Genomic DNA, 26,200 nt, shown 5'->3' on the forward strand with positions numbered 1-26,200 from the left:
GCTGTCTTCAAGCTTTGCCTTTAAAAGGGAAAAACAAAAGCTCAGAGTTACAACTTTGACGTTTATTATTTCTTGCCAAAGGAACAACCCTTATATGTAAATCCGTACAGATTGCTTGGTGAGGGCAGAACATATAGCTCAGATTCGAAAACTGATTTGACAGCAGCAATGAGAACTATGTACTGCGTTTTAATGTCAAAAATGTAAATCAAAGGGGAAAAAATCAGAGCAATAACAGAATAAACAAAATCAACGTGACTTTTCCAATCAAACCTCATTGCTTTCAAGCACTGAAGAAATGAGGCCTCGAGGGTTTAGTGCCCCTTTAACCCTCTGATATGTCAAGTCTTGTTAGAGTTACTTGGCGTTATCTCCACATGTGATCTTCAAAGGTTGTTTATTCATCCCTTGCACTTGCTCTAAAGTTATCCCCAACTTTCCTGTTTTATTTCAACAAGTTGCTGAACAACCCGCGATTTTGAAATTAATGTTTTCCTTTTGCAGTTTGTTTAGGATGTTTTCTAAAAATGTAGTGGCTGGAAACCATCATCTTCCCTTGTATTTTAAAAACTACACGTGTTATCTTCCGGGATGTCGTGACTCACTCCTCTTTCTGTTTACTTTTTAACGTTGTGGCACCTGAAAAAATCAGAGCCTCTGCATAATAAAACAAACACACATTCACGGGAAATAAATCAATGCACTCAGAATACTTTTTTGAGGTGTGCATCTAACGAAACCTTTCTGTAATTGAAAGCAAAGTAATTGAACTGAAGTGTCTTGTTGTTAGTTGTGAAAATGTAGGCTGTCAGAGAACTTGAGTTTTAGAATATTGTATCTGTTTCTCCAGCAGCGTGCTCACTGCCATCACGGTCATCTTTGAATGTGCCCTCAGCATATAGCAATAATTATCTCTCCCTGAAAGGTCTTTAAAAGCCTGACCCCTTGTATACACACGGTAAGATAGGAGTAAGTGTATGGTCAGCTACTACAGAGTGGCTGTTTCGTTAAATTCACGCCTTGGCTTACCCCCATAGGAACTCGATTGGGTACCTGTACCCTAAATTTAGGCCCAGCTGCTGTAAAAATCTTACCTCACTCTGATTGATTGTTTCACCGCCTTTCTGCCGTTTCGTGGTTCAGAAAAGAAAACAGCCTTAGGGTGGGTTGCAGGGCCCCAAGAAGGGTGGCCTCGTGGGTGACCGGGGCCCGTCCCATGGAGGACTCGGTCCCAGGAGTGGCGCCTCTGTCTGTGGGGAGCTCACAAAGCACAATATCCAATTATGGCTGCCCGACGGCCTGTGCTGCTCAACAGGCTTCTGTATTCATTCAGTAGCCTGTTAGTTTGGTTGTAAAGGAGGGCTGGGATGATCGATTGTGGATCACAGGCTTGTGTTCCGGCAGCTGGAACCTTTCATCCCCATTTTCTTGGCCAGGTGCAGGTGAACATCATTTTTTTCTTGTTCTTTTGCTGTGCCCAAATGTGGAAGTTGTTTTAAAAAGCGGGCATAAACACAACCTGGGAAAATGTTCCCTTAGCAGTAGGTTTATTGCAGAAGAGGCAGTGATATTTGAGTTTTTTTTTTTTTGCCAAAGTTCAACTTCATACAGCTTCTTTCCCCTGTCCTTTTCCGTCATATAAATGCTGGGTGGGCATGACAGCACGGTGTCAAAATCTGAGGAGAAGATTTACTGCTGTTTTGTAACAGTTCTTTAGGGCTGCAGTCTTACTGGCTTTCCTGTGCTTTCCTGGTGTTGCGTAGGAGAATAGACACAAGCCTTTTTACGTGGGGCCCTCAGTTGCCAAACCCTATCATCTGAGGAAGAGAAACAGGCGCTAAGGCCAAAGCACCGAGAGCGCGAGCTGCTCCAGGGTGTTCCCATCCTCCTGTAAAGCACAGCGACGGTAGGACGGGGACACGTGTTCTGCCAGGCACGGCTGAGGGGCACGGAGAGACTCAGCAGGATGGGAATGGGTGTAACTTCTTCCTCAGCACACTGGAGGAGATAATTCGCCCCAGGGAAAAACGTCCAGCCTGTGCTGTGACCTGCAGATGGACAAAGAGGGAGTGTGTGCATCGGCCTACAGTGCTACTGGCTACTTATTGTTAGAAATATAATGCCCCTTTTAATCCTTTTTTTTTTTTTTTAACAATGTGTGTTTTGGTATTTTTAAGCATCATCCTTTTTTTTTCCTTTTTTTTTTTTTTTTTTTGTCCCTCCAGCACTGGACATAGTGTTGGCTGTTTACTGATAAGCAATGGATTTCCTGTTGGTGATGGCAGGTTTGTTACTCACTTTATTTATGGATTTCTTCCTTTCCCTAGTCAAGCAAGCCAGAGGATATCTCTGCCCGCTTCCGTGACTCCTAAACATTTAATCCCTTTATTCAAGTATAACTTTGTGTTTTGTAAAAAAGCATTTGGTTTTCTTACTGGTAGCCCTTGATGCTAGCCTGGATGCAGGGATCCTCTGAGCAATGGGGTAAGATTGGAGGGAATTAGAGGGGAAGTGATAGCGATTCTCTGTTCTCTCAGTAACTAACACAAGCTGGCAAATCCAATGTTCAGCCCAGAATTTCCTCTGAAATTACTACACATCTCAGAAAGTGAGTTTAGCTTGACTGTAAGCACTGGTGACTCCACAACAACCCTAGGCAAGGTGTTGCTGTAGTTAATTATCCTTGGGCCTAACGATAACTGTCAACTCTTCTTTCTAGTTTGGCTGTGGGGTCTCTGCGTGTCTTTGTTTCCTGATTAAAAAGCCATCTATAATCATAAAACTCTCACGTGTGCATGCGTATATATGCTATCACCATCTCACTTCTTAAATTCTTGGCTAAATTAAGCAGGTTGAGCTTTCCTGGGTCTTGATGTATGGTTTTTATACTTTAGATACTTCTTATAGTTATTTCTTGAATTCATCCCAAGTTCTCCTGTAAGACTGCCAGAAGTGACACAGCATGCCACTAGCAGTCTGGCAGGTGCTGCATACACAAATATTTTCAATGCCTGTAATTTTTTTATATTTATCTCCTTGTAATCTGGAGGATTATTTACCACCCTAGCTGCAGACCTGCATGTAGCTCATACAAAATAGTTATCGACAATGATTTATTTCCAAATTCTCTTCAGTTTCAGCTCTCTTGATTATAACCAACAGCCTCTGTTCTTAGGTGAACAGTTTTATTTGGCACCAGGAAAAACCCTGTCATCCAAATAAGTCACCTCACTGGGATTTTCTTGTATAGCATTTCCTTGATTATGTTTATTGCTTTTCACCAAAAAGGCTTGTTTTCACTTGTCACTTTAACAAAAAGTCATTCTCTCATGACTTCTAGTCATTCTTTACACCTTTGTATATAAGTAGTTGCCTCCTACTTAGTTTTCTTTCTTTTAAGGATGGAAAAAATGTCCCTTTTAAAGCACTGCACTATGTCAAAATGGTTTGGATTCCCATACTGTGAATTTAATTAGTTGATAATCAACAGAACTTCAATTTCCAATTTCTAATCTAATACACTTTTACCCTCACCTAGCTGCTGTTATTTTTTTGTTTGTTTGTTTAGGAGTTCATCACTTGTATTTTTCAGAAACTTGAATATGTTCTGTTGAGGAAAATTATTGGTGTGCATTCCCTTCCTGGATTCTTTACTTTCTCGTCATAAATGTACTTTGAAAGGGCTTCTCATTCAGCTGTCTCCTGCAGATCCGTTTTGGTATTGAGACTGTCACGTGCCTGTTAATACATTGACCCCCTATCCATTTTAGATGCAACTGGCAATCATGTTAAAGCAGATAGTGGGGTCTTTGTTACACCATGCAATTTGTCTGTCTCTTCTGCCTGTTCCAATGGCTTTTAACATTGAAGTCATTTGAAAAATTCTAGTAGGCTTCAGAAATGTTACTAAATCACACTTTTTATCAGGAGTTAATTTTACTGGCTCTATTCATTATCCAGGTTTCCAATATTGGCATATAAACAACTGGTTTGTTTTCTTTGCATCCATTTACATCTTAATGTTTTAGTTTTGAATCTCATGGTCGGATAATAGTAGTACACCGTACCTTCTTGGTGTCTTCCCTAATGTATGCTATTTGAAAGCCCTGCAGGCTATTGCTATCTGAAATTAGGCAGTTCCACGACAGAGAAAGAGTCTTCTGAGGTTGGCAGACTTTGGCTTACGGAGTGGGACAACTAATCCATGGGTTATCACTTACCTCGCCAGTGTTTAATCTCCTGTATCTTCTGCAATCTGCTTCTCTCATTTGGGGATCAGGAAGGCTTCCCAGGCAGACTGCCTCTCTTCTGTTTTCAGGGAGCTTTAACAACTTGATAAATATTACTGAGCATGGCGCAGGACTACCACTGTGCTGTGTTCTGTGACAAACGGGTCATCCTGTCCGGTCATCTCTTTTTACTGCAGAAAGCAGGGTCCTCTATTGCCATCACTTCATTCCCCACCCGAACGGGCAGTTGCGTTGTCTGAAAGCAGCGTACAAAAAGTTTGTCTTCTGCCATTCAGGAACAGTGGTTGCCCATCCAAAGGGTTAATTTTTTCCCCTGGCAAGCTACTGACTTGCAGTTCAGTGTATGGGAAATCCCTGCTTTTGGAGAGGAAATCCAAGGTGGTACATCCTTTGCAGTAACTGACAGTTGGGTCACTGTTGGCCGTCATCTTTGCCTACATAGAGCCACACCTTTCAAAAGAAATTGTGCGCTCCCGCTTGCAAAACGTCTCAAAAATTGTCTCTGCCATCACGTTTACCTCTTTGCTAATAGACGTGCAGCAAGGGCAGCTGTTATAAGCCTAAGCAGAATCAGTCTGGATACCATTTAATGATTCATGTCCTAGAAAAACATCGTTTTCCTGTTTCTATAGTGGAGACATTGTTTCTGGCTGTCTGCTTAGAGCAGTGGCTTAGTGTTTGGGAAATGCTTGCATCTGAATGCATCTGCCTTTTTTTTTTTTTTTTTTTAAACTATCTAGACAAGACAAACAGAAAACAGAAAAAAATCCCCAGGACTGAAACTTTATTCTTATGTTTCTAGGCTAGGAATTTGAATAGAGTCGCACATCTATAATAATAACTCACCATGCCCAAAGTTGAAAGGAGTATTTAATCAATGGCTTAACCAATCCCTTTGTGTGTGTTACATCAATTATCATATTTTCTTGACATTTTTATATAACACATTTATGACTTCCTGAAAGTATATAAAAATATTGTTCAAAACACAGCAAATAAATACAGAGGTAGTACATTTAAAAAAATAGAATGAGAAACTTGTTTGTTAAGTCAGTCTTCATATGTCAAAATCCCTCTGAGCACATAGAAATTATTATCCAGGATATGCACTGGTCATAAATTATCTGCTGCAACATGAAAATGCTTCAGGCATATCTTGGAAAAAAAAAAAAAAGAGTGGGATCAGAGCACAATAGTCTCCACGTTCCTCTTGTGCTCCTTTTCCTGCCCTCTACTCTCTCTGGGCTTCGTCATCCACTGCAGTCAAGTGGGTCATAAGTCATAGCAGTGGTGGCTGTTTCTAGGTCACAGTAGCATGCTGGGAAGAGTAATTTTATAAGATGCACAGAAATAACGTTTTACTCATACAGCAAGTCAGGAAAACACTGACTTGCTGCAAATTGTTGCACTAATTTCACACCACAGGCTCATTTCACTTCACGGGTGGTGTTGACATATGCTAGTTTTACAGTTGGTACGGCAATCCATCTAAATATCTAAATATTGTTTGAAAAGAAGAGGAAGAGAAAAGGGATTTTTAGGTTACACGTTTCCAAAGGTGGTAAGGGAAGGGACTGAACTGTCCTGGCAGTTACTCTGGCTCTTCATGGCTTATTATACACTAGACGCTTAACAAATTTGCAACAGTTTTAAAAGGTATTACTATAGTTCAAACTTCAAAATCAGGCTAATCTGTCCTGCTTTCATTAGCATCATACTTTGGTATCTGAGCGGGGACATGCATTCTCATAAAGTTAAACTGATTTTCAACAAACGCGATACTCTTGAAGACTTCTCCCATCACCCCTTGATTGTGCCTGTTAAAAAGAAGAAAAGCAACTAGTAAAAAAAAAGGCAACATTAGGGAAAGGAGGCATGCTTTTAGGAGAAAAATACATATATATACACACCAGTGTCCTGCAGAGCACGTGATTTAAATGTTACAAGACTTAATAATGCTGTGATGCAGGTGAAGTTGTTCTGTGGGCTGATGGTGACTAACGTCTTTGTTTTCCATCCTTCCTAGAAATTAAGAAGCCACCTGTGGCCCCCAAACCAAAATTTGTGGTAGGACACAAGGCGACACCTCCACCTGTTGCACCGAAGCCTGATGTTGTACTTTCTGGTGTTATTCAAGCAGCAAAGAAAACTAAGCCAGCGATTGCACCAAAACCGAAGGTTCTCAAGAGCTCGTCTATTCCAGAAGTTAAGCCTCCATCCTCTACAAGGAAAAGTACCAAAAGCTTTGAGGAACACAGAGGAGATTCTTCACAAACACTAGACCACTTGAACTATAAAAATGAAGCCTCGGAAGGGAATACAGATAACACAGCATATATTCTACCGGTATCGTCTTGCAAATTTGGATGCCTTCATAAGCTTGGAAATGGGGAGAACACTTGTAAAACTCAGATCATTCTTGAGCACTTTGAAAACTTAGAGAACATCAAAGTAGGTGAAAAAACTGTGCTAGCTCTGGGGGATAGTCCCAATGAAAAATTGGCAAATAGAAATCAGGTAGTTCTGAAAGCCAGCATCTTGGAAGAGAAGCTTAAAGATGTTCTAACTCATGGTGTATTCCCCAACAGCAGTCCTGTGAGGCACAGGTGTGCAGACAAACTTGACAAAAGGGATGGCAACAGCTCCAGGGATGATGTTAAAATAGAGTTCACGGAACTTGTACAGTCTTCACCTTCTTCTGAGGTAGCTAATGGGAGGCAACAAAATATTAACATTAAGCGCACTGTTGAAGAGTTTCAGATGTCTGAAACTTGTCCTAGTTTGACTGAAAACCATCACAGTTGCTCCTGCCCATTGGACCAGGAAAACCTGGAAAATGAACATTTAAGTAGCAATAGTATGTTTTCAGGTGAAATGGGTATGAAAATAGACACTGATAAAGCTTCCTCTGAAACATGTTCAGTCCTGTGCTCAAAAACGCTCCCTATCCCTAAGCCAAGAAAGCCACGTGCTGCATGTCTAGTTCGGCAGGATGGCATAGACGCCATAGGAGAAGGAACAAAGGAACCGTCTAATTCAGAGAATGATCCCGTTGGGTCTGGTGAACAAAGCCTTAAAAAGCCAGCAAAAATTAATGTCCTCGGTCAGAGTGTGTGTTATAACAATGATACAGAAGTGCTTCATCCTGAAAAATCTGAGATAACTCAAAGCATTGCAGAGAAAATGCATCCAGTGAAGGAACCTGCTGATACTGAAGAGTCAACATTGCAAAGTCTTTTGCCTCAGTTATCTCACAAAACTTCTGATTTGGTGGAAAATGTTGAGTGTTCTTTAGATACAGACCATGACTTAGGTAACTCCATGGATAAGATGAAAGATGATGCTAATATGCTAGATGCAGTGGACAAAAGGACTAATTTTATCAGGTGTGATACTTTGTCTATGAGTTTGCCAAAGCAAATCAAACTAACTGGCAGTCAGCACTCACCTACTTCTAATAGCCTTCATGTTTCCCTACAAAAAGTGGAAGATAAAGAACCGAAAATAAAGGATGAAAGTTCTCCAAAAGTCATTCCTAAGAAACCACAGCGGCACAGCCTACCGGCTGCAGGACTGCTGAAAAAAGCTGCATCGGCAGAGCTTGTGGAGAAAAGTTCTTATGCCTCCAGTGAAGACAAATCGAAAAGCCTTTTGGAAGGATCTCACTTCACACACACTCCAGTCAAGGAGCAAGGTGCATTGTCGTCCTGTGACATACCTAAACGATCCTCTGAGAAACCTGTCTGGAAGTTACCTCATCCTATTCTTCCGTTTTCAGGAAATTCTGAGTCATTAAAAACTGCTAGTGTTGTTCCCAGCTTCAACCACTTGACGGTTGTGACAAAGCCTAGGGCCAAATCTCTCTCTTCTGTGGACATGGAAAGGACAGACAAGCCTTGCAAAGACCCGCAGAAGAAAAATAGTTTGAAAAAGTTTCTCAACATGAAGCTGTCAGTTTGCTTAATGAAAAGTGACTTCCAAAAATTTCTGTCCAAAGGCAGCCAGTCAATGGATAGCTCTGTTGCTAACCTTTCCACTGGAGAAGGATGTGGGAGTGGTAACAACCGGCATATGGCATCTGCAGGCAGTGAAAGGAAAGCTAAGTCTGCCAAGGCACATTCCATAGAAATAAGTAGTCCAGCAACGCAGAAGAAGAGGCAGAGAAACAGAAGCCAGCCTGAGATGCGAAATGCCCAAAGGCTGGAGTCTTTAGATGGGCACGCGCTGTCGGGAGAGATCTTGTCCCAAATGCATTTGAATTCTGTAACCAGCAGTTGTGCTCCAGAATATGAGAACGTGCGTCACTATGAGGAAATACCGGAGTATGAGAACTTGCCTTTTGCTATGGGTGCTGGTAAAAATCTGTGTTTGGAATGGCAGAATTCCAGCAGTGTGGAAGACCAGAGCCCTGGCTTGTATGAGGTGGAGGAGACTTTTCAAGCTGCAAACAGGCGTGTGAGACATGGCAGGTAAAATGAAGAGAAAAGGGAGGTTAAACATCTCACTTGCAGCTCTGGTGGTTGTAAACACGTTTGGGGGATGAGCTGAGAGGCTGTACCCCTTTCATTAAATGTCAGCAGAACGGTCATTAGTGTATATCTCTGCATTTGCTTTTGAAGTTCTGAAACTGCACTTGGTCAAGAGAGTCAAGAGGAAAAATAAGCTATTTATTCCTCATTCGTGATCAAAATGTGGGAATTGCATGCGTGTGCTTTACCAGTTTTAATTAAAGCAATTAGATACAGTCATGTTTTTGTATTCCAGAATACTTAAATAAGGAGGAATGAACCTTACCTCAATGTCAGGATCAACTTGAGAAAATGTCCATAGAGCGCAGAGTCGCTAGGTTTGCAGGAGAAATAAATATATTTTTAGATCAGCTGACGCAGCTGGAAAAAGCAGACAGGCTTTTGGGTATGCAAGTTCTTCATCGGGTCTTGAAAGTTTTTCTGGTGTAAGATAAGATATTACTTCTCCCTGAATACACTGAGTCTTCTGTGTCTTCCTGTGCCCAGAGATGCAACAAAATTAGTGAAGTGCATGAGTTCTGTGTGACCCATACAAAACATTTCTGAAAGACAGGGTTTTGTGACACAGTAGGTGAAAGGAAGCACTTGCTGCAGGGCAGGGAGCAAACGGCTGTTATGTTGTCCAGGGAGGTGGTGGAGGTAGATAGATAGTTTCATCAGATTCAAAAAGGAATTGCTCCGATTCACAGATATGTCCAAAACAGATGCTAAATGGAATAGGCAGGTGCAGACCTCGTAACATCTGTGGTGCTGTGATTGTGGATGCTGGCAGGAGGAATGGGCCACAGGGAGGGGCAGGCTAATATGTTCTCCTGAAATAGCGTTTCCTACTGTGTCTGTCAGAGTACGGTAATGGGTGAAGCATTGTTTTGACCCAACTTGGTATTATTTAACTAATTAAATTCAGCAAATCAGTTGGTCTTGCAGATCCTTAAGCGTTGTCTCAAACCAGCATTAAGGATTTAAACAAAATACCCAACTTGTGTGTTGCATAGTCCCCAGCAAGCTTCTTTACACTCTTGAGAGTATTTCCATATTGATGAGAACAAATGAGATAGAAATCCTCCATAAAAAAAAAAAAAGTTACATGTGATTGTAAGCTAAGCTTCATTTTGGATGCGTAAGCAGCAAATGCATGCTCCAAAGAGCCTTTTTATTCTCTAGGGGAGCGTGTTCTCTTATAGAGGAGGAGAGATATTTTAAGTGGCATCCTTCATTAGTAATTGTTTATAGAGTTGATATTCTCAACTTTGGACTGTTTGACGGAAAGCATGAAACTTTATTGTGGGAAGTAGGATCTCTAGTTATGGGCTTGGTATTGGTATATTTGCTCATATGCTTGTTGAGTATTTTTCTTGTTTACAGTAGGGTGCTTCTTGTTTTCATCGTGGAATTCTTTAAGTGCCATAAATTCCAGACTGAGTGTATGCTTTTTATATAAACCTAATTTTTGGGTATCTTTTGGGGCTGTTGACTCCATTCTTTTGGTGTTTCCTTGCTTTGGTTTACTGAAGAAGTTTGAGTCCAAACTTAAAGAAGGATATATTTTATGTATGTTTGATTATTTTGGGTTTGTGTTGTGGTTGTGAATCAGGGGAGTGTTTCTCTTTGTTTTGGGAAGAGGAACGTTTTGCTGAATAAAGCACAGTAGGCATGAGACTGCAGTGGCTGCTTAGTTTTCTCACCTGGCTGAGTGTATGAGATTTATAGTTATTCCCTCTCCACGGCATCCCTCCTCAGTACCGACAGTGAGTTAAGGGTTTAAGTGATTCTTGCACCCTGGCACATCTGTACCTGTAGTGCTCCCTAAGCTGGGTGTCCTTGACAGAACTGGGTTTGTGTTGTGTTTTTCTTTAAAAAGCACACATAGAAAAACATAACCAGAACACTTCATCTCAGTGTTTATTTCAAACCACTATAGAGTCACAGTCAGAAACTACCGTAGGAAATTATTTACGCATGAAGTTACTTCAGTAGATCTCAGGGAACAAAGAAATCCCAAGGAGAAAAAGGAGACACACGGGGGGCAGTGGTCTCCTGAGACAGACCAGCTGGGGCTGGAGGAGCAGGTGCAAGGGCTGGTTTTGGCTCTGCCTGGAAGGTGCCAGGGTCCTAGCCCAGCCGAAGCCAAGCAGACAGCTTCTCTGGTTTTCCCATCCGTTGTTTTCCTAGCTCCTTTTGTAGCCTCTTTATCAATGCCATCTTCCCTTTTCTGCATAGCTCTTTAAGAAACTTCTATCGTTCCCGGTGCCAAGTGGTATTATAAAACTGGTTAGAGAAACAGTGCCATGTTATTGTAATAATTACTGCTAGCATTTTCCCCAACCTGTCAGAACATGTGCTTACCTCTTTTTCATAGATCACGGTACATAAAACTTCTGTGAGGCACTGCTAATGGGTGTCAAAGCAGGTTTTCTTACGATAAAAGCCAGCGTACAAATGAGATTTTTCTTCTGAGAAGTTCGTAGACTGATTGCCTACACTTCTAGTCATAATAAAAGCATATATGCAGTATATTAATCCTGAACACAAGGTTTGCCGTTACTAGAAGAGCTCAGTAGCATCTCCCCAACGTTACATTTCTTTGTGGAGGAAGATGTAAAATCTCCGTAACGTATCCAGTGCTCCAGTGGCTACTGAGAAGCTTTCCCTGATCCTATCTGGTAAAACCAGTAGGCTTTAATGGCGAATGTTAATAGCTTCTGATGTGCTTAGCCTGAATTTGTAAGTTTTATTAAATTCAGATAATTTTTATTTGCTTTGGCCTTCCCACAGGAATTTAAATCTAGAATGGCAGGCCTGGATAATTAATGGTGTGGGTACCAGTTGTCACTAACCACTTGATTTTTGAGTTATTTGATGTCAGCTTCCCTTCTGCTGATTTGGGGCTTGGCTTTAGAAGGAGGGGACTGAGTGTCCTGGTGTGGGCTGTGAACCACAGAGCAGGGACAGAGCCTGACAGTGGGAGCCTGGTGGCTCTTCTTGATTATCAGCACATCAGCTGAATATGCTGAACAAAGACGGTGATGACAGAACCTTGATAGCAGATAATCCGTGTTTTGTTTCCACTGTAGAAAAAAAAGTCTCTTAAACGGTTTTTAAGGATTGTTTATTTTGCCCTAGTCTACCTGTTTGACTACCAAATTAAAATGGATAATGAAAGTGCATGCATTGTTATGAGGAATCTGCAAACAAAGGGAGTGAAGAGAAGATGCTGTGGGATAAAAAAATGTACAGCTAAATGTAAAATAAATTTTAAATATCACTAGCTACTTGCAGGTAATAACAAGAAAAACAGCTTTTTTTGAGGGTGTTACTTTTGAGAAACTTACAGTCCAGGCCTGAAATCTGAGGAGAAAAGTCAGTGCTGCTGGTACCAACACAGCAATTGCTTTTAATATTATCAGAAACCAGCAGATTGAAATGTTTATATTTTGAAGTAACATGATTTTTAAAACCTACCAGTAAAAGAGAATTATTTATACGTGTTATCCTTCTATTCTTAATAACTTTTTTTTTGAAGAAGAAGATGACAAGATCTTCATTATAGCCAAAAGTAAACTTGAGTGTACATATGTCTGGAGGAAAAGCAAAAATTATTTGGAATATATGTCATGCTGCAGAAAACAGTAACTTAAACTTCCCTGGATCTCATGGACTTCCTTTTTGCATTTTTTTTTATTGTTTGAGGCAAGAGAATTGTTCTTCAGGTTCAGTGAGTCTGTCCCTCCACCCTTCAGGAATAGCATACTGTATTTACCGGCTACTTTTGTTGCTGTACCTTCAAGGTTTTGCAAGTGTACATGATTACTAATTGATTTGGATGAAATTTATAGCTGTGTCATCGTCATTGTATTTCCTGCTAGGATTTTCCTTTTGAAAGGGTTGGAGAAGGGGGAGTGCCATGTGACAACAATGCTTTGAGATCTTAATGTTGCTTTCATTATAGACTACTTCCTATTTTCCCCCATCTGTGCAGATTTAGTTTAGTCCATTGATTTTCCAGAAATGAACACCACAGTGCAAAATGTAAGTTTAGTTATCAGGACGAAATTCTGATTCAGTGACTGAGTCCTCAAGAGGTCAATTGTGTCTTCATGAAAGCCTTCCTGGAATAGTGAATTTAGTACTGAAATATGTGTGATTAAGCACTTGGCTTTGATAGGTATTCCTCTTTGATGTACTGAACTTCATTAGGGTTGAGGCATGCTTCTTACGAGCAGTGTTAACCAGATAAATGTGGTACTGTTTAGTCATTGGCTATGTTAGTGATTTTTTTTTCTTTCTTTGGGGGTAAGGGATTTTTTTGGGGGGGGCAGGTGGGGTGGGGTGGGGTGGGGTGGTGAGGACAACTTCAAGGTTCCTGTTCAGAAACTTTTTAAGAGAAATATTAAATTGACAAAATACTGCAGTGTCCAAATAACATTTTAAAACATTTTTCGAACACACTAAGATTTGAATGCTTGAAATACATTTTAGGTATTGAAGGCATTATGTTTGTATTTCCGTGTTTAAAGAAAACTATGGTAACATTGGTAAAAATATCAGTGTTCAGACCCAAAGACTTTAGGAAGGATTTGGGTGTATCTAGATGTTGGGACCTTCTCCCTGTGGCTGTACTCCACTCTGGGAGCATCTCCTCTTTCCAGAGGGTCAGCTCAACTCACTGTCTATGGGCCTGGAAATACTTTATTTTGTATTGTTGAGTTAATTATTTTATAATGCTAGGGTAGTGCAATGAAACTGCATGAAAGACTTGCAGTGAATTTTTTGCTTAAGAAAACATATGGGGTATGTTGTCTTTTTCTTTCTTTTCTTGCAGGAATCTTTATGCAAGTCTTTGTCTTCGTGGCCTGATTTTCCAATAGCAGGAGGAATTTTCCCTAGTATTGGGGTGGTTTTCAGTCACACGGGTTTGTAATTTAGGCTGCTATACAACCTGAAATAAATTCATATATTATAAGAAGAAGATACATACTCTAGGACAATAAATGAATCTTGTAACAGTCTGGGAGAAGTATACCAAGCTTTTATCTTTTTTCTTTTTAACCAGAAAAAAATAGGAACTTTTTTGCTTTATTTATTTATTTGTTTGTTTGTTTTGACACATGCTCATGCAAATGTGTTTGAAATGTGCTGGTTTCATTTGTTTTGACATTGGAAAAGATTCTGTGGTCCAGTGCTTTCTTGTCACCTCCAAGGGAGAGAAATTAATTGGAAAACTGCATATTTCCAAAACCAAGTCCATCATTCTCGTATACAGTCCAGTTTTGAAAATGTTAGAAAAGTGTTATGAAATGAAAACAATTGTGAAGATCTCCAAAGTTGTCATGAAATAGAGTTTTTGTCTTCTGAGTGGCTTTGATTTATCTTTCATCTTCTTTCGAAGGGCTCTTGGTCGATAGAAAGAAGTGTTGAAGCAAGTTGACCTAGATAAGGTGCATGGCATTTTTTTTCCCGGAATTAGAAAAGCAGTAGTAAAAGATTTCTAATGTATCAAAGTTTATAAGTGCTACTTAAAAATAGATGTGGTTGAAGTTCCCGACATTCTCATTTTGCAAAGTCCAGCTGGGGCTGGGTGTGTTTGCGTGTATGAGGGGAGAAAGCTGGTGGTGGCAGCTGAGACAAGGCTGGCCTGGTGGGGGACAATTGCTGGTTGCTGGGCGAATCCCTCTGCTGCTTCCAGAAAGGCTTCGCGTGGTTCCTTGTGTCACTGTTTTGTACGGTCTAGCAGGTTACGGTGTGTTAAGCTCAAAGCACCCGCCATCCGTATGCGTTAAAAGAGCCATTTTGAGCATAAATGCATTATCTGTTATGAAGTAAATGATAAACTGCATTATCGTTCATTTCCCATCAAAGCGGTGCGCGCTGCAGAAGGCAAAAATGTCATAGCTGTGCTGTTCCCATCGATCCCCGGTACAATACAAGGATGTCCTCGGCCTTCCTCCCGGTGACGGTGACGTTGTGCCAGGCGAGGCAGCGCAGTGAGGTGTCAGGAGGAGGCCGGGGCCCCGCAAGGCACGCAGCCGCCTCCTTCGGCCTGCGCCCTCTCCCTATGGGTACATTTTCACAATCTCTAAGGGTTTCTTCTTTTGTTCCACGTTTGCTTTTTCCTGATTTCAGCATTCTTTCTACATATTTCCTGTTCCTCCAGAAGAGGGAAGCCAACTCGGCGTGTTTGTCACCTAATGCTGGCCTTGCTCCCCGCCTCCAGCTTGGGCCTCCCTGTCCCCACTTGCCGTTGACGCTACACGCTGCAGGTTCCTGATGCGTAACTTAAGAGAGTATCTCAGATGGGAATTGATGAAAGACCCATTTATGTGCTCAACAACAGCCTTTTCCTGTGGGTTATTTTCAGCATTGGCTCAGGAAATGTGTTTGTGAAGCTCCTTAGTACTCTGTTTTGTGTGGTGATATTTTAACTGCAGCAAGGACTAATTTAACTGCACATGTAAAACAGTAGGGGGTTTTGGCATAAAATAAGTGTTGGGAAAGAAAAGAGTCATAATATTAACTTCAGTTTTTATTTAAATGCCAACAGTGATATTATTATGCATCATTTACCCCACATTCATATTTGTTCCAATGAAAGTAGTTTTAATGAGTAGACTTACAGAACTGTATGCAGCTACGTTGTCTCAGTGCCCTAGACATTGAGGTTAAGGACTTCAGGTTAAGGAATGCAGGTTTGTTTTTAGATACTAGAATCTAAGAAGTTTCTTTTAAAAACTTAAAGTTTACACAAGTTTAAATTTTCCTTGAGATGATTATCTTTGTGCTTATGTGAAACTGTTTCACCCAATCAAGCAGAAGTGGACAAAAAAAAACCAACTCCTGTTTATGTGGGTAAACAAAAGGAATTTTATCAAAACCACCAATTCAATAACTACAACCTGAGCCAATGGCTTGGTGATTTCAACTGCACTGAATTCAGTTGATATATATCTATATTTCTACTGGCGTTCCTGGGGGTCAGATGTTCTGCATTGATTTTGAGATGAGCTGAAAAGTTCAGCAAAAGCGTCTAAATCCCATTCTTCGTCTAATTGATGCAAAATACCAGAGGAAGAGAGCACAAGTCCAGTCTTGAGAACTGCTCGATTACTCTTTGCAATGAGCATGTGCTGCTTTCAACCAAGCTACTTCATCCACTGTTTTTCGGCAGACTGGCCAGGAAGCTCTGCCAGCTAACGTGCATGCAGACAGCCGTGTGTTTAAGAGTTAAGTCACTCTGTGTTTATTTTAGCTCTAAGTCACTAGCTTTTGAGTACTCTGATATTTAGCTTTCTTTCGTCATCTTCTAAGTATCTGACACATAAAAATTGCAGTGCGATGGGCTGTGCGTTATTTTTAAATTGCACAAGCAATGTTTTGAAGAAAACCATTACAGCCCTGATTTCAGGGATAAAGTCACCAAAAATTAATAAAAATAATGATCAGTCAATACATAAGGTTTTAGGCCCTTCCATTGACTTTGGTCTTAGTGGATGAAAAGTAGTTATACACTGGAATTTCACGGTAGTCCTGGCAAGGTAAAGTCAATTTTGCTTGAAATGGGTATTAATAGGAATTTTTGTTCTCACTTTGTTGAAGTTCACCCTTTCCTAATTGCTAATGCATGGTTTGAGATTTTGTCATATAGTTTTCTAGAATTCTCTTCTGGTCTTGCTGTCCTTTCCCAGTAAACACTTCTCGCTGGGGGGAGTGAAGAGTTAGAGTAGCAGGTCCTGATTGTAAATGAACACTGTTTGTTCATGGTCCTTCTCCATATTGTTTGTTAGCACTTCCATGCCAGTTTTTCCAAAGGTTTTGGCCATGAACATTCTGGATGTGCAGCTCTCCCTATGAAATAGGGCTGGAAACCAGCATTAATGATCAGGGAAGGCAAAAAGCTGTAAACTCTGCAAAGACTTTATACTTTTACCTACTTCTGAAGGTGTGAAATCCCTCACATTTTTGGGTGCCGTTGAGAAGAACTGGTAGAGTCCTTCCCCTTTGCAAGTTTCAAGGCAAGGGTTTAAATCCATGCAATTTGCTGCCGTGTTTCACTTTGCAGTACTAATGCAGAAGGCCAGCCCATGGCATCGGCTTGGATTCTGGCTTGTTAAACCCACATGAAGTCCTCTGGTGTGCAGCAGTAGCTCTGGCAGAGGCAGGGCAATGGGGCCGTATGCTCTGCTCTTCGTGCCCATGCCATGGTGCTGGGCAGCTGAATCGATGTGCTTGCTGTACACCACCTGCGGCGTGGCAGAGGTTGCTTCAGTAAACATATTGACGTGATAAATAAATTGGGTCAGAGAACAGTCTTCTCTGAGACTTTTAGAACTGAGACCTCTTTTTTTATTATTATTATTTATTTTTTTTAAATAAGGCTTTTCTGTGGTGAGTGTGGAAGCATCTGAAGCATGCATGTGTGTTTATGCTGAACTTTCCAGGGAGCGGGGGAATTGTCAACAAACGGTCCAGCAGAGCAGAAACTGAGACAGGCTGCAGTGCCTGCGGGAGGCTGCCTGCGGCAGGAGCCGGTCTGGCAGCTGCTGACATCGGTGCTGGATGTGACAGTGGCCTCCGAGCCACGCTTTTAAAGTTGTGCACTAATGTGCGTGCACAGTGAGCGGTAGAGAGCATAGCGTGCCTGAAGTAGGGTAGCTGAAGAATGGGTTGAATGGATCGGTTTTGTTTTTTTTTAAAAAAAAAAAAGTACAGAACTGTAACTGTGAAACACATAACAAATGCCTTGCTTATTTTTACTTAAAATGAAAATCAAATTATTTTTTTCTTATTGTTGAGGAGAGCAATAATGACTGTCTTGACTTGAGGATAACAAACACAAAAATAAACGCTTCAGGCTGCAAATGCTGGGATTGCCTGGTTCCAGCAAGTCAGGTGCTGCAGTTTGCCACGTGCCCAACCAAGTGCAGAACTGCTGGTGTCACAAGCTGAATGCAGTGCCAGCTGTCAGCAGGGCCTCTGAGAGCCCCTAGCCCAGAAAATCCAGGTGTGAGCAGGGGCAAATCCAAAGGTAAAGACCAGGACAAAGAGGGCGGTGCCTTGCATAAAACATTTTCCGTTTGAGTTGCTCAGCTGGAATCAGATGGTTTCTGTTTGCTGGCTGTGCTAACTGAGGAGTGTTTATGTTGGTAATTCTATCCTTAAAGTTCCCTAACCAGCCTGGAGAGAATATCCCAGAGGAATTATAAGTGATGCAAATAATCATAAATTCATTGGTCTAGTTTGCCTGATATTTGTTTTGTGGTGCCTTTTTTTTTTTTTTAATATATGTCTGATTTTTTTTCCCTCAGCGATGTCAACTATGGAAGGACAGCTCACAAAAATAACTAATGGATCTTAGAGGCACGGTCTGTTCAGTGGTCGTAAAAATAAAATAAATGAAAGAGAGATCAAGATTAGCTGTCTGTCACATTCCCTAGCATTGGACCCATGAAAACTCCCGGTCTGTTGTCTTTTTTTTCTTGCCATTAGTCCCAGTAACACCGAGAGCTTATTGATATCATTGTGTTGTCCTTGTGGCAGAACTTTAAAGCCTTAAAAGCATAACTTTAAAGCTGCCTTGTAAAATGCTGTTTGAGAGGACATCTTGCCAAGTGGCTCTCACTGTAGAGAAGCACCGTTTTTGGCAGAGAAGGTGAAGCCCCGGTAGCTTGTCTGCAATAAGGCACCCAATGCCCAGCGCTGGCAGCCAAGCTGGCACTGACAGAGCTGCAGCAAGACCCATGAATGTTTCTGACACTGCCCTCCGCACTGGAGAGGAAGGTTGTAGTCTCAGCTTGAGCTCTTCCAGCCGTGCACCTGTCATTAAACCCAAGATGTGACTGATGCTGGAGGAATAACTAAGAGAAGTAAGCCAACTGGTCCATGCTGCGTTTCATCCTCATTTGCTGCTTGCTGGTCCGGTGTGTCTGAATGAGATATGGAAAGCAGGGAGATGTGAAGAGGACGATATGGGAGGGAAGTTCAGTAACAGCTAAAATGGTCAATAGTTGCTGGCATCAGAGAACCTGAAGTTTGAATAATGAGGTTATGATGGATTAGGGTCCAGAAAAGGAAATATAGGCTAATGTTGTCTTCTTCAAGATGGTTGTAGAGCTGAGGTATTGAAACAAAATGTAATGTGTCCAAAAAGCACATTAATTGATGCCTTTATTAATCTTGAGATGATCACTAATGCCTTCATAGATTTCCTTAAGACTTCCACAGGAGCTCATTAGTGATCTTGGCTAGTATTCATTATTATCTTTGTGTTTTGCCAAGTATGCTTGCTTTCTACAGCTGATTTCCTTTTTTCAAAACAAAAAACAAAACACACCTGCAGCAAATAAATGTGAAAGACATTGAAGTATATTAAATAAAAAGTATCAAATTAAAACAAAAGGAAACTCACTAAACAAAATGCAGCAATTGTTAATTAAGCAATAATTTCCCTTCTGCTTTGGCATTCCGAGAGCGTCTTCTGCTGTCCTAAGTGCCCAGATCATATAATTGCTTCTTAAATTGTCAGAAGTGTACACCAAGGATCCAGTGAGGGGTCAGTCAGCGAGGCATGCTGCCATACCTACAGCTATTACAAGTATGAAGTGTTATGAAAAAATGTAACAGCCTTATCAGCTCTCTCCTCCGCAGGTCCATAGACAGTCAATATGCTTTTAGGTCATTAGAACAAACAAACAAACCACACTGCTGAACATTCCTTATTTGTTGAAATCGATTGCGTGGGCTGGAGGTATTTAAACTAGAAGTAGATAAAGAGCAATACGTGAGATGAAAACAACTGTGAAAGGCTTGTGAAATGGTATATCAGTAGAAAAAGGATTTGAGATGAAATATCCTACTAGCTATGATACTAAGCAATCATATCATATCATGATAGCTTATTTGCTCTCTTATGTTTTGATGTGTATTTTCTAGTTTAGTGTAAACTGAAGTTTGTGTAATTTTTGCCTGTATGTTGAAGGCTTCCTTAAAAATCAGATGAAACAACAACAAAGCAGGAAAAAAAATACTGGGGAAAGAGACAGAAGTATAAATATGTGAGCCACTCCTGCAGAAAGCATGAGAGATAACTTTATGCTTTTAGCAGAGTGTTGTGTGCTAAGTTTGTTCATTCAGCATTCCTACATATTTGTGATTATTTACTAGAAATAGAGAAACCTCTTAAAATAAAGAAAATCCTAAGAAAATGTATATAAAGGAGCAGTGTGGATGAATCTATATGAAGAAATAATTTGGAGCTGTGGAAACTTGCTTTTATAGTTATGGTGATTCTGCATATGAAGTTAATTCCAAGGTACTGTTAACATACTTAATGTTGGGGACATTGCATGGCAAAGAATCTCTCTGAATCATCTCAGTTGAGCTTAAAATAACAATTGCTTTCTAAATGATTTGGGAACCAAGACTGAAATGTTTATTGTGACTTCAGGCTATAGTGTCCAATGCAGGGTCTAAATCAACAATGCCTGAAAGCAAAGCCTCGGGCTTGTTTGGGCATTCTATAGTAATACACATAAACAGAACAGCCATCAAGCTCTTCCAGCTAGAAAAATAAATCCTATCCTGATCAGCATAAAAAATGTGAATCTAGGGTTCCAGTCTGGCAGTTTAACCAATTTGCTGAAAAAAAAAAATAATAAAAAATATGATGCTGGTGGTTCAGGTTTTGGAAGGTTTTTGCTTGTACAAGCCTCACTGAATACCTTAGTTTATAAAGCTGCAAACAGTGAAGTATTTTTTTACATGAAAGAAATACACGTGGAAATAAACATTTGCAGTTTTAAGTTACAGTATTTGAGCTAAGGTGTTTTGGTCATGTTTTGAATACAGTAAGGATTTTTGTGGTGCTCAGGATAGGATTTATTTTTCTGTCGGGAATAGCTTGATGGCAGTTCTTTATGTCATGAAAGTTTTATCTTGTTTGTCTGACCAGGACTGGCATGTTTAGTTTCATTAGTGTTCTGCTATTGCATTAGGAACATCCAGCACGATGTAAATGCTGCACCCCATAAACTGCTTCATTCCAAAGCAGATTGACACCCCTTTAGTTCTGTGTGTCGAAAAAGCCCCGCATCTATATTTAGGTAGGTTGCTCACATGGTATGACAGGGTATTCTTACTCAGTGGGCAGTAGGGTGAGCTGGCAGTGATGGTGTTTCACATGACTGATAATGCAGAAGTTTCTCTCAGCAGCGGAGTGGGTAGGACAAGGAATCATGATGAAGAGGGAACAAGATAGAGGGAGGTATTTGTGGTATATTGTGCACTGTCAGAAGAGGTGCCAAAAAAAATAACCACTACTGCGTGCCTGTGGTATTTTGGAAAAGGAGAATTGATATGTGGGGAAAAAAACCTTCTGTTTATTTTAAGATTTACTATTATTTCCAAACTCATTTAGAGGCTACGAGGAATTTCACTTAGTCTAGAGATAATTATAAGTGAACTATATATACATTTGTGATATAGATGGACTAAGAGGGAAAAGTACAGAGAGAGTGATCAGTATATACAAAACCGCTTTCTGTTTTGTCAGAAAAGCCGTGGTGTTTATGACGAAAGGTTGAGGCAAAAGGTGCGAGGAGAGTGACATGTTCTCCCACGCGTGGCTGATAAAGGCCGGTCAGCGCAGGGACACTGTCACAGCCGCCTCTGAAGAGGAGTACAAACCCACGGGTTTGCATCCCATCCCTGAACACGCGGCTTGTTTGATTCTGGAAATTGGGCAGTTGTGATGTGACTTTTGATCATCAGCCATCTACTCATCCATTGTGGATCTGTTGTACGAAAAAGGAAAAGAAAACCAAAGACAAACCCAGAACGCCCAAAAGCTAAACGCACCAGGCGGAAGAACCTGAGGGATGCATTAGGCTGTGAGCTGAAGAAATACAGTATGAAGATGAGTAGCAGTTGCTCTGAGGTGCTTTGGCTGTGGGGGCAGATGCTGTAAGAAAGATTTGGTGGATCAGTTTCCTTTATGGGACTAGCACGTATAGCATGGGAATGTGCATACATACCATGAGTGCAAGAAAAGGAGCTCATTCCTTAAACATTAATGTAATTCACAGGAATAAAAAAATATACTGAACAGCTCTAATCTGCAGATACTTGCTAAACATCCTAAATCGATAGTAGTTAATTACTAAAAACTTCCATTTTTTCAACTAAATGTTTCTGGTAAATAAGCAGGTTAATCTTGCATTTAGAAAATTCTTCACTCAACACAGGCCAACTAATTTGTTCCTCATGCTTCAGTGCTGACTGGGTTATGTTTGTGCAAGCAGAATACAGCCTCACCTAGAAATATGCTTGTTTCTGACTTCAAAAAGAGCAGGTTTTCTACAAGTTCATGTGTTGGCACTTGTCTGGAAGCATTTAGATGGAAAATGGTAGCAAAATCTGAGAATATTCCTGTATCATGTGCTTAGGCAAAAGATCTATGATTTCACAAGTGTGAAAGTAATATTTTTGTGGTGCGAAGAGATCCTACTTAAAGTAAATTAAAGCACCAGTTAATACTAAGGATAGGAAAAAAGGCAAGAAGATGTCCGTTAACAAAGGTAAATATTAATGAATAGGAGACTAAAAAGTGAATTCTGATGTGGTTAGAGATAAAGCTCTTAATGCACTTTGCAATGGAAAAAGTCATTCCAGATCAGTATAGATTTAGTGCTTGATGTGAACGGTAAAACTATAAAAATAATTACATAGAAAAGAAAGAAACAGCAGTAATTAGTTCTTTAGATTCTCAACCTGCAAGCAAAGGGGTAGATCTACCCTGTGTAATGTCACAGATGAAATAAAGATGGCTGTCATCTATAAAATAAAAAGATAGGAGATGGCATCTGCTAAAATTAAACATTTTCACGCCAACAGGTCGTTGGGCTGTGAATTAAATGGACTAGACGAGGAGTTTTCTGAATTGCTGAAGTTAACAAATAACTGTGGAAATATTAGAGCCCCACTAGTGCAGCTGCAGGAGGGAAAGCCTCTTTTTCTGCTTTCCTGAAACTCGTGGAGCCTCTGCGGGAGCCGTCCCTGGCATCCTCAGTGCTCATCTGTTCTGCGTGAGGCTGATCGTCTCCAAACTGAAATACCTGGGTGTTTCCGTGCTCCCGGGGTGCCACAGCCTCATCTCAGTCTCTCGTCTGGACCCAGTGATGAGCCTGCAAGCTCTTCTCCCCCCCAGCCCAATTCGGCTGTGGGAGACAATAAGTGCTTGGGTGTTTCCCTTGTCCTTCCTGTGTTGCTTTAACAGAACCAAGCTATTTTGGTCTTTTCTACGTCTTATGGCTGACCAAGGTCTGCCCACAGGCCAGCTTATCTTGTCTTCATCTCCAAATATCTTTCCGTTTGCGATCAGCATTTGTTTGCTGTTTTGTTTTTTCAGTCTCTGCCTTGAGCACTGAATGATCAACACCTTGCCGTAGCTGCCAGAGCATCCTCACACAGTTGGTTTGGTATTCTTCATTTCAGCTATTCAAAAAAAGGTGACTGGCAGCTGCTTCCCATGGGATCCACACTGACATGTTTTCTTTCTGGTAGCTATCATGTTTGGAGGTGGTGGGTGTAAAGAATTGCCTTCCATCTCTGCTTGCTTGTGACTCAAAGTTAGGAAAAATAAAAGATAAGTCTTAACCATCCCCTATGTAGGGAGGCACAGGGCATCTGTGGAAAGAAATATGTAGCTGTGAGAGATATTAGCTGCACAAAACTAGGTGTTGGTCAGCACAGTAACATCTGTGCTGGCTACAACAGCTGTGGGGTAAGGGTTTCTGCATTTGCTTTTGGTTTTGTAGAACAGCTAATCACTTTTGTCTCATATTACAATAAGCTTGTGGCATCCTGGCATCTTTCTGTAGGCCTTGAGCACAGATTTTGTGAATTTAGACACTGCTTAAGTGTGATATGAAGTTATTAGATATTCTTAAGGATTAAAACTAGGAGCACAGGGATTTGCTATGCTTCTATATGACTTTATCAAAAGTTCAGGCTCTGCTTCCTCTAGTCATTTTGTTTTCTTCTTTAGATTTCCCTAAACCACACCTCACCCCCATTTTATTTTCTAGAAATGCATTTCTTAGATCTGTTAAAGTTGTCAAGGCTAGTTAGAGAATGAAGGTCGTGTGCCTGTCTCATGCAATTTCTGTGCTGCAAATACAGCTGAAGCGAATGAAAAGAGACCTCTGTAATCTTTGCACAGCAGCAGAACACGGTTATATTTTCTGGCTGACAGCTACCTGGAAGGTGTCTGTCTCTGGGGGATAGGGGTTTTTAAATCAAAAGATTCTGCTTTCTTGTTTTTAAGAAGTATTGGGCAGAACAGTTATAATATTGCCATCCCTGATGCGGTTGTTTAGTTAGCTTCGATAGCATCGATAAATAGCCTTGTATATGCATCTAAAATTTCAGACAGAAAGCTCCAGTCTGAGCACTGCATCTGGAACAGGTCCTGTTGTTACGAGAGAGAGGGAAGCAAAAAAAACACGATGTTTCTTTATGTTTCTGGCACACAGTACAAATGTTATGCTATATGTGCGTGTAGCAATAGGGGAACAGAGTTATCATATTTGTTGTCAGGTAAACTCTGAAGGACAAGAATAACATAAATACTCCAAAGGTCCCAAGGCTTTTGGCTGCTGTCAGTGAGCGTTGTACAAGTACCAGCTTAGATAAAGCATTGCAGAGTTGTGGGTCCGCTGTAGAAAATCCTACTGCCGTCATCATGTTCAGATTACACACTACTGTTCTTGATGCTTCTGATACCAAGCACACCAGTTACTGTGGGGTAAAACAGAAAAATCTTTACTTAAAGTATGGTATGTTTATCGACTGTATATATTTTAATTTTAGGTCCTTAGAAGAACACCATGATCATCCTGGCATGGTAATGGGAGATCTTCAGTCAGACGAAGAAGATATCGTGAACAGTTCCGATGAAGATGATGACACGAATTCTGATTCGAGCAAAGGGGAGCCTGATTCTCAAGATCAGGTATTTTTTACATCCTTATCTTTTGGAGCTATTCCTCCCTCCTGTGTGCGCTATTTAAAGAGACCCTGTTGGGATATTTTCAAATAAAAGGCATTGAGTCAATGTAACTTTATGTATTCCATACCTTCATTCTTATTGTTTAGTACATTTTTTCCAAAACTTTGACTTGTGAACATTATACTAATATTAATAGAGCAAGTTTAAAAATGTGCTATTAGAAAGTGCTGCTTGGCACATTTGTTCTTAGTCTTTCACTGAGTTGGTGAGCTGCAGACTTCCCTATCATGCTCGTTTAGTAGTTACACGCACAGATGTGTATTCAGAGATCTTCAGTTTTGAAACGGTCAGGCTTGAAAATAACTTGTTAATGAGGCTGTCTATTCCTCATGGATCCTAGAGTGCACAATGTGTCTGTCTCATGCCCGTTTGATTTGTCAGCCTTGGTGAAACCCAAGGAAAGGGATCAGGTGAAGGTTGCAAGGTCTGAGGCGCTGCTTCTGGAAAATCTCTTGGAAGCTGTAGTTTTGCCTGGATAGTCCTGTTTCAGGGGGTTGGCCATGCAGTGTGGGCTGTGTTCCAGTAACCACGTTGTCTGTGCAAACGGCTTTCTTGCATTCACGTGGTCTGCTAACTAACATGTAAGTGGTCGCTGCATAACACTGCTTGGCACACAGGACATATATGACCAAACCAATTTTTAATTCTTCCTTTTCAATGGACTGAAAAACAGGAGTCTCCACCTGCTTTTCAGTATTTAGGTTCCTTAATTGACTCCTTTGGTGCTGAGGCCTGTCATTGTAAGGTTGCAGGACCACTTCTATGGCCCTTGGAGGGAGTGTGTGTCATGGTCAACTGTGTGAAGGTCAAGGTCTGCCTTTCTGCTAGCTTCTGCGAACGCCAGATAGGAACGATTTCCCCCTCTTTTAATCTTATTTCTTTCCTCTTCAAATGAGGAACAGGGGGACAGTGCTAACTATTTAAAATGAAAATCAGGGGTCCCATCCCTCTTCTCACAGAAAAAAACCACTTGCATCTCGAAGAAGGATGTTTTTTTTTTAGTCTTGGGAGCCTTAACACCAGCATGCTCATAGAATATTGCCTCTCCTCAGTACCAGCTCTGGGGGCACTTACCTCCTTCCAAGTGGAGCTTTGTTTTCTTTGATGATAGACTTGGTTCCTTTCAAAAAAACAAGACAAAAAAAAAAAACCACCACCATGACCACCAACAAAAAAATACTGCAGTGAGACTTCTCAGTGCTGGAAGGGAAGATTAGATGGTGTTGTGTCAGGTCTGAATTTCACTTTACTAGATCTTCTGAGAGGAATAAATGTGGGGAGGGAAAAGCTTATGTCTGTGTTACTTAGCAGAATTGCATCTGTACAGAAGCTAGCTGACCTGTGTGCCCCTAAAAATGCCC

The 26,200-nt window shown here is 40.9% G+C and overlaps 1 protein-coding gene across 2 annotated transcripts in view; it reads left to right on the forward strand.

Annotated features, from left to right (window-relative positions):
* Positions 1-26,200, forward strand: part of FGD6 (FYVE, RhoGEF and PH domain containing 6) — a 72,731-nt gene that overhangs the window by 2,337 nt on the left and 44,194 nt on the right. Inside the window, exons 1-3 of one of the 2 annotated variants that reach the window (XM_013182641.3) lie at positions 2,246-2,285; positions 6,277-8,719; positions 24,641-24,782. In XM_013182641.3, coding sequence (XP_013038095.3) covers positions 2,261-2,285; positions 6,277-8,719; positions 24,641-24,782 — 2,610 coding nt within the window. In that variant the 5' untranslated portion in view covers positions 2,246-2,260. Of the gene's footprint in view, positions 1-2,245; positions 2,286-6,276; positions 8,720-24,640; positions 24,783-26,200 lie in introns of those variants that run through there. The other variant, XM_066994888.1, reaches the window with a different exon arrangement.

Source organism: Anser cygnoides, chromosome 1 (assembly GCF_040182565.1).
Source record: "Anser cygnoides isolate HZ-2024a breed goose chromosome 1, Taihu_goose_T2T_genome, whole genome shotgun sequence".
NCBI classification, from domain to species: domain Eukaryota; kingdom Metazoa; phylum Chordata; class Aves; order Anseriformes; family Anatidae; genus Anser; species Anser cygnoides.